Source organism: Sander vitreus, unplaced genomic scaffold (assembly GCF_031162955.1).
Source record: "Sander vitreus isolate 19-12246 unplaced genomic scaffold, sanVit1 ctg603_0, whole genome shotgun sequence".
NCBI lineage: Eukaryota > Metazoa > Chordata > Actinopteri > Perciformes > Percidae > Sander > Sander vitreus.
The window spans coordinates 1-15,075 of record NW_027595695.1 but is presented as its reverse complement, the minus strand read 5'-3'; the positions used below and the strand labels follow the sequence as shown (position 1 = coordinate 15,075).

General features: G+C 43.3%; 1 protein-coding gene and 1 long non-coding RNA gene across 3 annotated transcripts; one reads left to right on the top strand and one right to left on the bottom strand.

Annotated features, from left to right (window-relative positions):
- The first annotated feature begins 3,527 nt into the window (after nt 1–3,527).
- Nucleotides 3,528–7,760, top strand: LOC144514540 (coxsackievirus and adenovirus receptor-like). The gene is made up of 4 exons (XM_078245579.1): nt 3,528–3,636; nt 5,000–5,323; nt 5,807–6,160; nt 6,285–7,760. Exons 1-4 carry the CDS (start codon nt 3,561–3,563, stop codon nt 6,464–6,466), a joined length of 936 nt encoding a protein of 311 aa, XP_078101705.1. The 5' UTR covers nt 3,528–3,560; the 3' UTR covers nt 6,467–7,760.
- Nucleotides 7,761–9,997: 2,237 nt separating this feature from the next.
- LOC144514541 (uncharacterized) lies at nt 9,998–14,973 on the bottom strand. Of its 2 annotated transcripts, none has more exons than XR_013501454.1 (4): nt 14,490–14,973; nt 14,021–14,410; nt 12,160–12,396; nt 9,998–10,017 (listed from the first exon to the last, which is right to left on the bottom strand). It is a non-coding gene; the product is annotated as an uncharacterized LOC144514541 (long non-coding RNA). The 2 variants fall into 2 exon arrangements; XR_013501455.1 differs by having other exon boundaries at nt 14,141–14,410; nt 14,490–14,970.
- Between the last annotated feature and the right edge of the window lie 102 nt (nt 14,974–15,075).

The window sequence follows — 15,075 nt, the reverse complement described above, 5'->3', positions numbered from 1 at the left end:
TGTATATTGTTTGTTTCATGGTATTGGTTGTATCCTTACATGTGTTATTATGTTGTATTAAGGGGCCGCTGGAGCACAGTGTTAAGACCTATGACCATAGGTCAGTATAGTATATATGTCTGATATATACGCATATATGTATATATATATCGTATACATATGTTTAGTGCGTATATAGTATAATGTATATGAATAAATACGTGGTTTATATGTAGCCTACCTAAACATACGATCAATCATCACTACATTTCTGGTTCGATTTATTTATTTTTTTGACAGTTTTCAGTGGTTATGAGGACCAATAGGCCTATGAGAGAGAAATGTGGTAATCATTGTTTAGGTACATTAAACCACGTTAAGCGTTATGTCCGACAGGCAGCGTTGTGAGAGGAGGAGCGAGTAGCCAGCGGCAGCAGGAGATCAGCTGCGTCTGTGCTTTTTGTGGATTTGTTGGCATCTGTCGCTCAATAATTATGTGTTATGAACTTTATTTATTGTGGTACAAGTGGGTACAAAATGAGTCATGACGAATATTAACATTACAATACTTTAGGTTTAGAGTCTCCTTCAGATTCAGCTGTCCTCCTGTAACCCGGAGCTGTAGTCCCGCCCCTTTCCCTCACAATACACCCAGACTGCCACTCCCCCAACCAACTCCACTCTCACCCAGCGGGGACACAGTGAGAGGTTACCTTTGATTTTCTCTGACTCCCCCCCCTAGTCGTAGCGTCAACGAGGTGTATATATACTGCAGAGAGAACAGTGTCGGACACAGACGAATGCAGGTCACAACTCTGTCAGCTCTCATGGCTCCATTAATACTCCTGTTGATCCTTGTGACTGAAGCAGCTTCTGGTAAATATCAGCTTTGATTGTGAAAAGATTGATGGACGACGTTAGTAATGTTTATTCATTACTGAAACAGCTGAAACCGCTAAAGGTTAAAGGGGGAGGATGATACGGTCTGTTCCCCCGACGTTACTGCCGTTAGCACCGTTTCATGGTATTGGTTGTATCCTTACATGTGTGATTATGTTGTATTAAGGGGCCGCTGGAGCACAGTGTTAAGACCTATGACCGTGGGCGTCAGTTTAGTCTGAAATGCGCTGGAGACAGAGACGCGTTCATGTTCTTTCTCTTTCGAACAGGTCATGTTTTGAAAGACGCGTCCATAGCTTACTAATGTAAATGAATAAAAACGTGGTTTAATGTAGCCTACCTAAACAACGATCAATCATCACCACATTTCTGGTTCGATTTATTTATTTTTTTGACAGTTTTCAGTGGTTATGAGGACCAATAGGCCTATGAGAGAGAAATGTGGTAATCATTGTTTAGGTACATTAAACCACGTTAAGCGTTATGTCCGACAGGCAGCGTTGTGAGAGGAGGAGCGAGTAGCCAGCGGCAGCAGGAGATCAGCTGCGTCTGTGCTGCACTGTGGGGATTTATTTTAACTAATTGAGCTCGAGGTCTTCCAAAAAAGTGGTGGGTACAAAATGAGTCATGACGAATATTAACATTACAATACTTTAGGTTTAGATTCTCCTTCAGATTCAGCTGTCCTCCTGTAGCCGGAGCTGTAGTCCCCCCTCTCCCTCACAATACACCCAGACTGCCACCTCCCCCTACGTCATAACCCCGTCATATCGTCGAGTATATATCTGCAGAGAGAACAGTGTCTTAGCGGGGACAGACTGATGCAAGTCACCACTCTGTCATAACCCACTCGTAGCGTCGAGGTGTATATTATTACTGCAGAGAGAACAGTGTCGGGGACGTTAGTAATGTTTATTCATGTCATTCTGGTAAAATAGCTGCAGTTTAAACGTTTTATTGATGCGATTTGTGGCAGCTAACGTTAGCTAGTTGAGCAGTTAACCAGCAGCTGAAACCGCTAAAGGTTAAAGGGGGAGGATGATACGGTCTGTTCCCCCGACGTTACTGCCGTTAGCACCGTTATCACCCGGTGCTGGGGTTAGTGCTGGCTGGGTTCGGATGAACGTGTTGAAGGATGTTGTAGGCCTAACCTTAAAACGTTAACGTTACCCACCGAGGATTAGCATGCGCTAACGTTCACCACCGCCCGTTAGCATGAGCTAACGCTAACGTTCACCACCGCCCGTTAGCATCAGCTAACGCTAACGTTCACCACCGCCCGTTAGCATGAGCTAACGCTAACGTTCACCACCGCCCGTTAGCATCAGCATGCGCTAACGTTCACCACCGCCCGTTAGCATGAGCTAACGCTAACGTTCACCACCGCCCGTTAGCATGAGCTAACGCTAACGTTCACCACCGCCCGTTAGCGTCAGCATGACGCTAACGTTCACCACCGCCCGTTAGCATCAGCATGAGCTAACGCTAACGTTACTTGTCAACGTAGCACGTTAAAGGACAGTTCCTAGGGGTTATTAACATACGTGTACCGAGTCGACCGTTCTCTGGGACATGTTTTCATGTTAACCGAATGTGTCTCTAGCTTTAAACAAGCTACCGCATACCGGTGGTTAGCTGCTAACGAGGGTAAATCGCTGTTTTATACCACTAACAAGGCTCCGTTGGTGACTTGAGAGCGGATTTAGTCTCCGCCCCGGTTGCTGCCGCCGCGAGGTGCAGTTCTTCTCCAACGAGCCTGATGACAGCCTACCGCCATTTTGGAGAGTAAACGACGGTGTGGTGTCTTCCTCTCCGACATAAGGCTTCATTAATGGTATGTGTGTTCCTGTTATGTGTATAATGTTAGTTAAACTGGTGTGTTGTGTGAACTGTGAACACGGTTTGAGTATGAAGTGTGTGACCGTGTGTTTGTTCCGTGTTTATAGTGTGAAGGTCTGAATATCTCTTATTATAGTAAATTATTCTAGACCGGTACGCGTCGTAGTCTCTGGGTGTTACGGGTGTATATTGTTTGTTTCATGGTATTGGTTGTATCCTTACATGTGTTATTATGTTGTATTAAGGGGCCGCTGGAGCACAGTGTTAAGACCTATGACCATGGGCGTCAGTTTAGTCTGAAATGCGCTGGGGACAGAGACGCGTCCATAGCTTACTAATGTAAATGAATAAAAACGTGGTTTAATGTAGCCTACCTAAACAACGATCAATCATCACCACATTTCTGGTTCGATTTATTTATTTTTTTGACAGTTTTCAGTGGTTATGAGGACCAATAGGCCTATGAGAGAGAAATGTGGTAATCATTGTTTAGGTACATTAAACCACGTTAAGCGTTATGTCCGACAGGCAGCGTTGTGAGAGGACGAGCGAGTAGCCAGCGGCAGCAGGAGATCAGCTGCGTCTGTGCTTTTTGTGGATTTGTTGGCATCTGTCGCTCAATAATTATGTGTTATGAACTTTATTCATTTTAACTAATTGAGCTAGAGGTCTTCCAAAAAAGTGGTGGGTACAAAATGAGTCATGACGAATATTAACATTACATAAATATCAGCTTTGATTGTGAAAAGATTGATGGACGACGTTAGTTGAGCAGTTAACCACCAACCCTACGTCACACACCTCAGCAGTCGAGTATATATAAGGAGAGAGCAGAGCAGCAGATGCAGGTCACCACTCTGTCAGCTCTCATGGCTCCATTAATACTCCTGTTGATCCTTGTGACTGAAGCAGCTTCTGGTAAATATCAGCTTTGATTGTGAAAAGATTGATGGACGACGTTAGTAATGTTTATTCATGTCATTCTGGTAAAATAGCTGCAGTTTAAACGTTTTATTGATGCGATTTGTGGCAGCTAACGTTAGCTAGTTGAGCAGTTAACCAGCAGCTGATACGGTCACCGTTATCACCCGGTGCTGGGGTTAGTGCTGGCTGGGTTCGGATGAACGTGTTGAAGGATGTTGTAGGCCTAACCTTAAAACGTTAACGTTACCCACCGAGGATTAGCATGCGCTAACGTTCACCACCGCCCGTTAGCATGAGCTAACGCTAACGTTCACCACCGCCCGTTAGCATGAGCTAACGCTAACGTTCACCACCGCCCGTTAGCATCAGCATGCTAACGCTAACGTTACTTGTCAACGTAGCACGTTAAAGGACAGTTCCTAGGGGTTATTAACATACGTGTACCGAGTCGACCGTTCTCTGGGACATGTTTTCATGTTAACCGAATGTGTCTCTAGCTTTAAACAAGCTACCGCATACCGGTGGTTAGCTGCTAACGAGGGTAAATCGCTGTTTTATACCACTAACAAGGCTCAAAATGGCACCACACTACAACGGTAGCATAATGAGGGTCCCTGCATGTAAATCGACGCATTGAGAACGTTGTAAGTGTACAGACAGTTTATTAAAAAGATGTTTTACATGTTTGTTTACATGCGGGCGCCATCTTGGACCCGTGTAACCTAACAGCTCAAACATCACTGCTTACCTTAGCCAGCCTACTGCATGCACAATATGGCTACAGTGGTGGGACTATCCATGTTTGAAAATACATGTTAATTAATTAAACATTTGAATTGTATTGGTTTACTTTGTACATCAGCAAGCCTGCAATACTATGTGATGTAAGAGCTACCCAGCATAACATGGATATATTACAAGACCAAAACAAGGACTGGTTCTTTTTCTGGTAATTTAACTAATACTAAAACAATTCATATTTATTATTTATCATATTTATTCTTCAGAGGTGTGTGTGTGGTTGCATTTCTTGAGAGGTGACGTCAGGCTGCAGCGTAGACTCGGTATCTCCACGTACCTTTAACACAGAATCATTCTCTCACCTTTAGTGGTGAGAGACACTGACTATGAAAGAGATCAGATCTAATATTAAACATCATTTACTGAAGGATTAGACCTGAACTATTGATGAGTCATGTCAACACGTATCTCAGTGAGGAGGTTCTTCATGTGTTGACTTGTGGGAATAAAGTCCTGTGATATCTGTTAATTAACATCCCTTCTGCAGTGTTACACCTGATGGAGGTCTTTAGAAATACCATGACTTTTATTGATTACTATTTTTATTGTTTTTCAGACCTGATTGTGGTAGTGAACCCTGGAGATGATGTCATTCTGCCGTGTCAGGCTGCTGATTCCTCCATCAGAGCTGTAGAGTGGACCAGACCTGACCTGGAGCCAGATACCGTCCTCTATTACAGAGATGGACGCTTGACTCCAGACGACCAGCATCCATCCTTTAAGGACAGGGTGGAGCTGGTGGACAGAGATCTGAAGGACGGAGACGCGTCTTTAATTCTGAAGAATGTGAGAAGCATCGACGCTGGAACATACGAGTGTCGAGTTAAAACTGATACTGACCAAATCAGACTCATCAGAACCGTCCGTCTGCAGGTTCCAGGTGAGTATTCTCTCTCTGTGAGTTTTTCTGAGTATCAGGTTGTAGCTGCAGCTCCTCTAGAGTCTCCCATGATGAGTCAGACAGAGAGAATCAGTTCAGATCTCAACATTTAGGGAATATTTTACTCCTGTAAAAGTACTGTAAGAAAAGTTACCTTAAACTAGGCCTTTGACTCAGAACTTCATTATTTGAATGGTTGATATTCAAACCAATATTAGGCAGCCCTTAATATTCAAACCTGTTATGGGCATTATTTTTTGTAAATGTGTTAGCTTGTCTACTCGCTCTGAAGCTACCGGTTATCACCGTCACTCTCTCACTCTACGCACGCCGGCTCGACGCACACACCAGCGCACAAGTATAAACACCAGAGCACTTCCGTAGGCTACGGAGAAAGATCTGATCTTCCTGTCAACAGCAGGACACCTGGAGTCTGTTGTTCTGACTTTTTATTATTAATAGTAGTTTATTATTGTTTTTCAGACCTGATTGTGGTAGTGAACCCTGGAGATGATGTCACTCTGCCGTGTCAGGCTGCTGATTCCTCCATCAGAGTTGTAGAGTGGACCAGACCTGACCTGGAGCCAGACTACGTCCTCTTATACAGAGATGGACACCTGGATCCAACCTACCAGCATCCATCCTTTAAGGACAGGGTGGAGCTGGTGGACAGAGAGCTGAAGGACGGAGACGTGTCTTTAATTCTGAAGAATGTGAGCAGCATCGACAACGGGACATACGAGTGTCGAGTTGCATCAGATGGTTCAAGACGTAAAAAGAGAGCCATCATTGACTCTGAGCCAATCAGAACCATCCGTCTGCAGGTTACAGAGCCAGGTGAGTGAGTCTCTCTCTGTGAGTTTTTCTGAGTATCAGGTTGTAGCTGCAGTTTCTAACATCAGAGGATGAAGACTGCTCCACTATCACACATTTACTGACTCATATGTTTATTCATCTTCAGGTTCTGAGGATGGAAACTCCTCTCCTGGAGGCCGATACCGTGGACTGGCAGCAGCTGTTGCAGGTGGACTGGTTGTTGCAGCTGCTGCAGTGGTCGGTGTCCTGATATATAAAAGACGTAAGAACAAGAGATCAGGACAACCTGCTGCTGCTGATGAAGCAGGAGACGTTCAGCTCCTCTAACAACTCCCAGAGCTCTGAACACCAGACAGTGTTCTCATGTGCTGTATATACAACATGATTCTCATTACTTCTGTGGGTGTGAGGTCAGGTGCAGAGCTGCTATTTGGTCAGTTTGAGTGATTTGATTGTCAGATTTCTTTCAGTTCCCCGTCTTCACCTAACCTAACACCCGTGGTCCTCCATCAGCTGTATCACAACGCTGGTTAACAACTAGTTCAGTCAACCCGGGGTTTTAGCTTTATTAATATCACGTCCCATCAGTCAGGACCAAGATCTGACCATGATTACCCTGGTCCTTTCCATGAACTGTCGTTGCTTTAGCCTGGTATTTCAGTTGCAGCCCTGGCAGTGGGAAGCCAGCGTGAGTGCAAATGTTTAACAAAATTCAAACTGATGTGCGTGTTGGCAACACACGGCTCAAGAAGCTGAGCCGATATGTAATTCCCTCCCCTTACAATCTACATATTTCATAAATATACACATCAGGGAATGCTAACGGGGTGGTCGGGCTCTAAATGTTTTAACTTTGTCTGTCTCTCTCTCTCAGCTCCGCCTGATCTTCTAAGAACGGTGACGCCGTTATCTATGGAGTATTGATTGGTCAGTAGGCGGTGCTTTAACTCCGGTTGATCTCTAATCTCCAACTTAACCTGCTCCCGCCCAGGTTAGGCGTTCAGCATGAGTTACCACGGCGATTGAACCCGATCACAAGTGATCCACCTTCGTAGTACAGAAAACCCTGGGTTGAACCTGAAGTTAGCTCGTTAACGCCGAAGCTCGCTTCGTAGTCCAGGCCTCAGGTGTAGACAGATCTCCAACAGGTCTTCTGTTTGGTGGTTTGGTAATAATCCCTTTGATATGGAGGGAATATTAAATGATTGTTTTCTGCTCGGCCGTATGAAGCCTCATGATGCTAAATGTTATATTTCCAGCTGATGATTATATATGAACTCAGCTTGAATGGTTTAAACTGAGGAGTTGATTACATTGTGAATATTGTTATTATAAAATCATCTGATGCAGCTCAGAATATCTCAGGAGGACATAGAGGACGAGTCTCTAAATAAGACCAACTGGATTATTATCTACTAAGTATTATTTACATGATGTTTGTTAAAGGAAATGTTATGAAATGTGAACTATACCAAAGTGATGAGCTGTGAAATCAGCTGATAATTATTGAATATGAATGAATGGATGAAATAATAATGATCAGAGACATGATGGAAGTTAATAACTCAGGTTTAACATTCAGATACCTTAATGCACCTTAAACTGTTTTACTCTTATCTTATATGTATATACTTTATATTCATTGTTGTGCGTTTTTTTATTCTTTGAACACAAATAAAGCCTTGACCTAAAGCAAATGAGTACAGGACGATGTCAATGAGTACAGGACGATGTCAATGAGTACAGCACGATGTCAATGAGTACAGGACGATGTAATCCTGAGAGATCTGAATCAGACAGAATCATTGGTATCAGCTGAAGAGATTTCTGTCCAACATGTTTTTACAGTAATGCTGCTTTCTCATGTGTGGTATACTACACGTGTGTGTGTGTGTGTGTGTGTGTGTGTGTGTATATATATATATATATATATATGTATATGTATATGTATGTGATGATACCCTATATGAGATATGAATGTACCCTGAGCAGTATATCAGCATAATTCCCAGATCAAAGTAAAATGCAACGAGCTGATTCATTGCTCTGGGCAGCTGAGTGGAAATAGACACATGGCTCAGAAGGATGGAAGAAGACATGTTTCGCGAGAGAACGCAAAACCTATTGCGTGCAGGGACAGACTGGGACCAAAAATCAGACCTGGCATTTTGGCCCAGACCGGCCCACCGCATAAGATCACAAATACCACCCGTCCCTGCGCTCCCCTGAATAAGTATAGCTCCTTAAAACTACTAACGCCATGTAATGAGTAAGCAAGAATCAGTGAGAGTTGACACATTAAATACTAAAAAAAGTGCCATTTATTAATACAATAAAACGGTTTACTCCTCATGAATCATAAAACAAGCTATAGACCCTTTGCAAACACGTGACGACGCCACGACGGACGACAGAATCACGCTCGATGGTGTTTTTTGCCTCCAACGGTGCCTTCCAGGCAGCTAAATTAAAACTCCATAAGTTAAAGAGCTCTGAGCTGTTCCCTGCTGAACTGAACATGTGTAAAGAAAGAGAAGGTGCTGTGCTGCCACCTGCTGGCTGTCTGACTCAACTGATATGATGCTGTCATCCAAACAGAGGTTTACAATCAGCATCTTATTGAAAAAAGATAAGGATATGTATATAAAGGGTCTGCTTTCAATGTGTACATTAGTGCAGGAATGTGCAGTTATTGCCCAGGGGTGCAAAAACTTAGTTTTAATACAAAAAATATGTGCAAGAGGGAAGATGGTAAGGATGGGTGACCTGGCTGTGTCACGTCGTCTGATGGCTTGTAGGTTTTGAAATATTTAAAGCAGTCTGAGTGTAACAGTGAATATGTCTGGTGTGGAAGAACAACATGAATATCTGCTCATTAAAGATCATCAGACTGGAATCATGAGCTGGTTTCTGTGACTTTTAAACTTAAGAAAGTCGAGTGACTCTTCACCGACTACAGAATCACACCTCAGACGCTCTGCTCTGTAGCTGTTTGTGATTGGTGTAAAGTTTCCAACCGCTGGCTGATGGTGCAGCTGTTTATAGTCTGCGGTGTGTTTGTTCTCTGTTCTCTGCTGAAGAGAAGTGTGGATCTGTTAGCCACAACCAGAACAAATGTTCCATCTGTCAGAGATGTGAAACCCACAGAACCACACGAGGAGACACCAGAGTTTAATGATCCTGCACAGAAACAAGCGTATGAATAATGTTGCCCATAACACGCTAGCATTCTGCTAATGAATGCTGATTGGTCAGTGAAGGATTACGATCGCGATCCCGCTTGACGGCATCCGAAGCAGAACCAAAATGTCAGAGTGAATATTTCGGGCGTGGTTTTAAAACATTAGCAAACCTCTTTCTAGAACGTGTAATAACAGAGAGAGACTAACCTGTCAGCTGTGTTGTATTAACAGGGAGAGTCTAACCTGTCAGCTGTGTTGTATTAACAGGGAGAGTCTAACCTGTCAGCTGTGTTGTATTAACAGAGAGAGTCTAACCTGTCAGCTGTGTTGTATTAACAGGGAGAGTCTAACCTGTCAGCTGTGTTGTATTAACAGAGAGAGTCTAACCTGTCAGCTGTGTTGTATTAACAGGGAGAGTCTAACCTGTCAGCTGTGTTGTATTAACAGGGAGAGTCTAACCTGTCAGCTGTGTTGTATTAACAGGGAGAGTCTAACCTGTCAGCAGTGCTGTATTAACAGGGAGAGTCTAACCTGTCAGCTGTGTTGTATTAACAGGGAGAGTCTAACCTGTCAGCTGTGTTGTATTAACAGGAGAGTCTAACCTGTCAGCTGTGTTGTATTAACAGGGAGAGTCTAACCTGTCAGCTGTGTTGTATTAACAGGGAGAGTCTAACCTGATTGCAGCAGGATCGCTCTCTGGAAAAGAAATTACATTGATTATTTAACTTTTACTACAATCAATAATACTATTTTCCATAGTATTAGAAAAGGACTTAATAGCTGATACATTTTAGCAGCAAATTTCAGGATACAGCTTTAAGACACAAGTGTCAAAGTCTACATAAGGGGAAGTACAATGGCAGGGCTTAAATGGAAACCCAGTTCATGTGAAATGGACTTCACGCTCACAGAGCCGTTCTTTTTTAGAGACATGTAGACCTGTTGACCTGTCAACATGTCTCCGGTCAAGTCACAGTGTCAACATGTCAGGGTGTCGCACAAACAACACTTGGTTATTAACACACCAAATAATGTGAAAATGTGCCTATTTCCCAGAGAGAGATATACTGAACTAGATTTAGATGAGCATCTTTGTTATGGCGCCATCAATATATCTGCCTAACACAATCTTGACAGCTTGAGCGAGAGATTCGTGCCTCTTGCACCCCGTTTCTATAACTGGCTTTAAGATCAGACCTGAGTGATCAGATCACAAGAGGACAGATCTAAGTACAGCTGAAAACACTCGGCGTGCATAGTCTATATATATATATATATATATATATATATATATATATATATATATATATATATATATATATATATATCATGTTTTAAAAAACCACATTTGGAGGTGGTTTAGGCCGCATGTGTCCAGTGAGGACAGGAATGTGTCCTGGGCCACATTAGGGCCGCCTACTCAACTGTGAGCAGAACTACACAAAGTACTTCTCATGCCAGAAACCACTAAATCGTGTGTTTAGGATGTTAATATCATACTGTTATTGATGTGTCTGTGTGTTACTGTGCTGCTGCTCTTGGGAGCTCTCTGCAGCGCCTGTTCATTGGAAAAAGGCAGCCACCGGTATACTGTAACGTTAGTTTTAGTAAAATGTCCAATTTCACCAATATGAAGGATATTACTCCAGATATTCCTGCTCCTACGTCATCTCCTTTAGTTATTTATTAGTCTTGCATCGCCAGAGTTACACAGCGTTGTTTTTGCTACGGAGAAAACTGGCAAACTCAACTCAGCCGCTGTGAAATGGCTTCATTTCCTATAAATTCTTCACAATAAAAGCCCCCCAGAAGAACTGACTGAGGGACATTGTTTCACCAATAATTTGTTTATTTTTGCAAATGTGACGCACACGAAATGTATGGTCACATTTTATGTGAGTTTTATTGTGAGATATTATTTATATGAGAGAAAAATGGTCGATAAGAGCCATAATGGTTCATCATTTATTCCTGGTAAGAGTACAAGGCTCTTTATAATACAGTTATATTATTAAAGCTCAGTTATGGGACTGAATGAGGATAAATGTAGTAGGACATATTGAAATTGTAAACTGAATCTGTGTTTCATTTGAACGCTAAGGAGAAAGCTAACTAGCTAAGGTATTTTGTTTGTTTTGGGATTTTGGGTTGATGCTAAATGTAGAAAAGAGAGTCTCTCTCCCTCCCTGCAGTGAAGCGTGTGCAGACCACACTCAGCTGAAAGGTTGCTATGAGAAAGAGGAAACTGGACGACCACAGAGCTGTTAGAGCTGTTTAACCACATGATACACAACACCCACACTCTCATGACAAGCACCACACGCTATCATCTACTAATAGACTAATAGATCTTACACTGACACTGTTGTGGACTAAAAACATTAATTAGTTTTTAAAATATCCCTATTTTATAAAATGCTCTCTTCACCAAACGTCCTCTCAGGACATTAAACCAAGATCACACACTCCATCCCTCAGATTCTTCTGAAAATCATTAAAACCATCTTTACCTCTGCTCCGTCTGATTGGCTGCTGCAGGTCACGCGATATGGTGACATCACTGCATGTGACGTCATCATCTCCAGCTTCTACTTCAGCTGAAATGAACCAAAGTTAACATCAATTTCAATCAGTTTATCCATTAAAGATGGAAACATGAGGAAGATTATGTGATTGGACCAAAAGGTCCGGAGCATGCTAAAGGGCCCTGGTGGTGCGGATGGTTTGTCAACAACAGAATAGTGATTCATGAGAATCCTAAGAGACGTTTGACTTGAAGAAACAGGTGTTTGAACACTTCACTCCAATTCTGTATATATGAGTCTTATTGAGACTAACCTCTAGGTTTCCTATGGATGCATCGTAGAACCAGGAGAACCAGGAGAACCAGGAGAATCAGGAGAACCAGGAGAACCAGGAGAATCAGGAGAATCAGGAGAACCAGGAGAACCAGGAGAATCAGGAGAACCAGGAGAACCAGGACACCGACTGAAACAGCAGACCACAACACGGGGGAAGAAGACGAAGAATCAGGACTGGTGGAGGTTGGAGGAGGACTTGTAGTCGTGGTTTTCTCTAAAATAAACAAAGGAATATAATTAAAACCAAAGAAATAAAAAGAAGTAGATAACATGTTCAGTCATTTCCAGTGGTGTAGTCTATTTTTTTGTAGTGAGTATACTGTGATTTTCCCCTCCCAGCCTCATACTCACCTGTACCAGCGCAACGCTCTGTGACGTTTCCGAATACGAACTCACAGACAGACAGACAGACAGACAGACAGACAGACAGACAGACAAACGTTTCAGTATTGATGGCGTTTATTAAAGCCCTGAAAAAACAACACTTAAAGACGAGACAGATTTCACTTTTTGAGAAACGCAACTGAACCTGAATACAACAGGACATCACACAAATGAGCCATTTAATCAACACCCCTACACTGCCACACAAAACCATGACTAATAACGAGCATCATCATACAAGTTTAGTATCTATTAGTAATAACATCTGCTGAGGAAGCTGTCTGCAGCCCTGCTGGCCGCAGCCTTTCTGTCCCCAAGTCCCACTATCTTCAGTTCCCTAGCCCCGTTTGACTTTTTGTTCCTCCGTTCGTCCCTCCTCCGGTCCCCCTCCGCCCTCCCTGGGTTGACTTTTGTTTGTTTGTTTTAGGGTACTGTCATGGTTGTATGTTCCTGTATATGTTCTGTTTCCTGTTTTATTTTGAAGTCTCTGGCTTTCTGTCTAGTCTTGTTTTACTTCCTGTCGTGTTTTCCCGCCTGTTTGATTGTTCTGCCCAGCCCTAATGTGCTTCACCTGTTTCCCAGCCCTTGTGTCACCTGTCTCTTGTTATCTCATTACCTGGTGTATTTAGTGTCTCTTCTGTCTTTGTCTCTTGTCGGATTATTGTGTGCTGTTTGGTGTTTCTCGTTTGTCCTCGTCAGTGGATTGCTTGCCACTGTTCTGTGTTTTTCCTGTTTCTGTTTTGGGGATTCTGCTTGTACCTGTTTTTGGATTTGCCTTTTGTTCTCGGGACACCGTTTGTTGGTATGGACTTTATTATTTGTTTATTAAATCCTCAAAGCTCATACTGCCTGTCCGTCTCTGCATTTGGGTCCTACATCCTCTGAAACCCTAACAACGCTCACTTACCAGGTAAAAGTAACGTTGCGGTAGAAGTTTCGGGCTGTTTTTTTTGGTAACGTTAACCATCGGGTCATCATGATCTGTGGCAGCTGCAGTGTCACCCGACGCGGCAGTAGCTTCAGGGATGGACTTATGAAAACACTGAAGTAGTGTTAATTGGGATTGTTTACGTTTCATATCTTGTTACGTTCAAACTCTAGCAGTTGCGAGAAAGGAAAGACCGCGCAAAGAATGACCGCCAAACAACGTGTTGTTGCTTAGTAACGTTAAGTGACGTCGCGTCAGATCCAGGGCACGGCCACGGAAGCCCAAAGGTCCAAATGTCAGTGCTTCACAACACAGACGGGGTGAATGTATGAATGAAAGTGAGACTGTTCTATCACAACGATGTTGTTACGTATCAGTGCGCTTTTGTAAGTGGGTATACGGAAATCCTTGACTTTTCCTAGTGGGTATACGGCGTCTACCTGCGTATCACGTAGACGACACCACTGGTCATTTCACTGTTCTTCCTTTTCTATGTGAAGCTTTAGACTTTTTGGTATAAACGCACGTTTTGGCCGATCGTCCAAACGAGTCCTGTAAACGCACTGCCTGAAGAAACCTGGTCCCAGGGTGAAAAAATTCGAAAACGCTGCTCTTGAGCCTTCGTTTGGACGGCGAAGCCGCATACTTGCGTATCGATGATGTCATCGCCACACCCATGGACCTCTAGCCTTCAACCTCGTATCCCGCGACAACAACAATGGCGGACTACGTGCTTGTGTTGCTGCTGGAGAAGATACTGAGCCTATTAGGGTTACTAGGGCGAAATGTACTGTACTGTAGCCATCTTTATAGAAACCAGCTGGGAGGTTGGAGGACGTCTCTGTTTTACAGTGCAGAGTGAGGTCTTCTCCCTCCGTCACAGGGAGGACAGGACTCTGCAGGATCACTGGTCCATCTGAACACAGAGACAAACTACAGCATGTCATCCATTCACACACAGCTTCATCAATACTGACTCCACAGTCTGATCTTACCAGGGACAGTGATGTTGATGCTGTTACTGGTCGCTCCTCCTCTGGACTCACACCAGTAAACTCCACTGTACCATGGGACCATGATGCTGATGTTACAGGAAGAACCAGCAGATATTCCTCAGCCTTCTCCACACTGAGTCCTGGTTTCTCTGGTCGTGTTCCTCCTCAGAGTCCATCCAGCAGAGCTGTCGTCCTCCTCACAGCTCAGAGAGACAGACTGTCCTTTAAACATCTGAGAGCTGCTGGGACTCACAGTCAAAGAGGCTGGAGGGAGAAAGATGCAGTTATAGAAGATGATTTACATTTTTAGGCTTATTTTGTCCACATTCCTCATATTCCTGCTTTCTCTCTGTCTGCTCACAGCTGAATCCTCTCCTCTGTAAATCAGTCGTAAGCTAACAAACCACTTCTGCATGTTTTTACACACAGCAGAATATCTACATCTGTCTTACTGTTTATTAATACTTGGCTCAATAATCCTGCTGACATCACCATCTTATTACCCATCCTTTAAAAGAATCAGTTCTTCCTCTTTTTCTAGCAGCCGGTGCATCATTTGAAAGGGCTTTTAAAATGGTTTTAAATG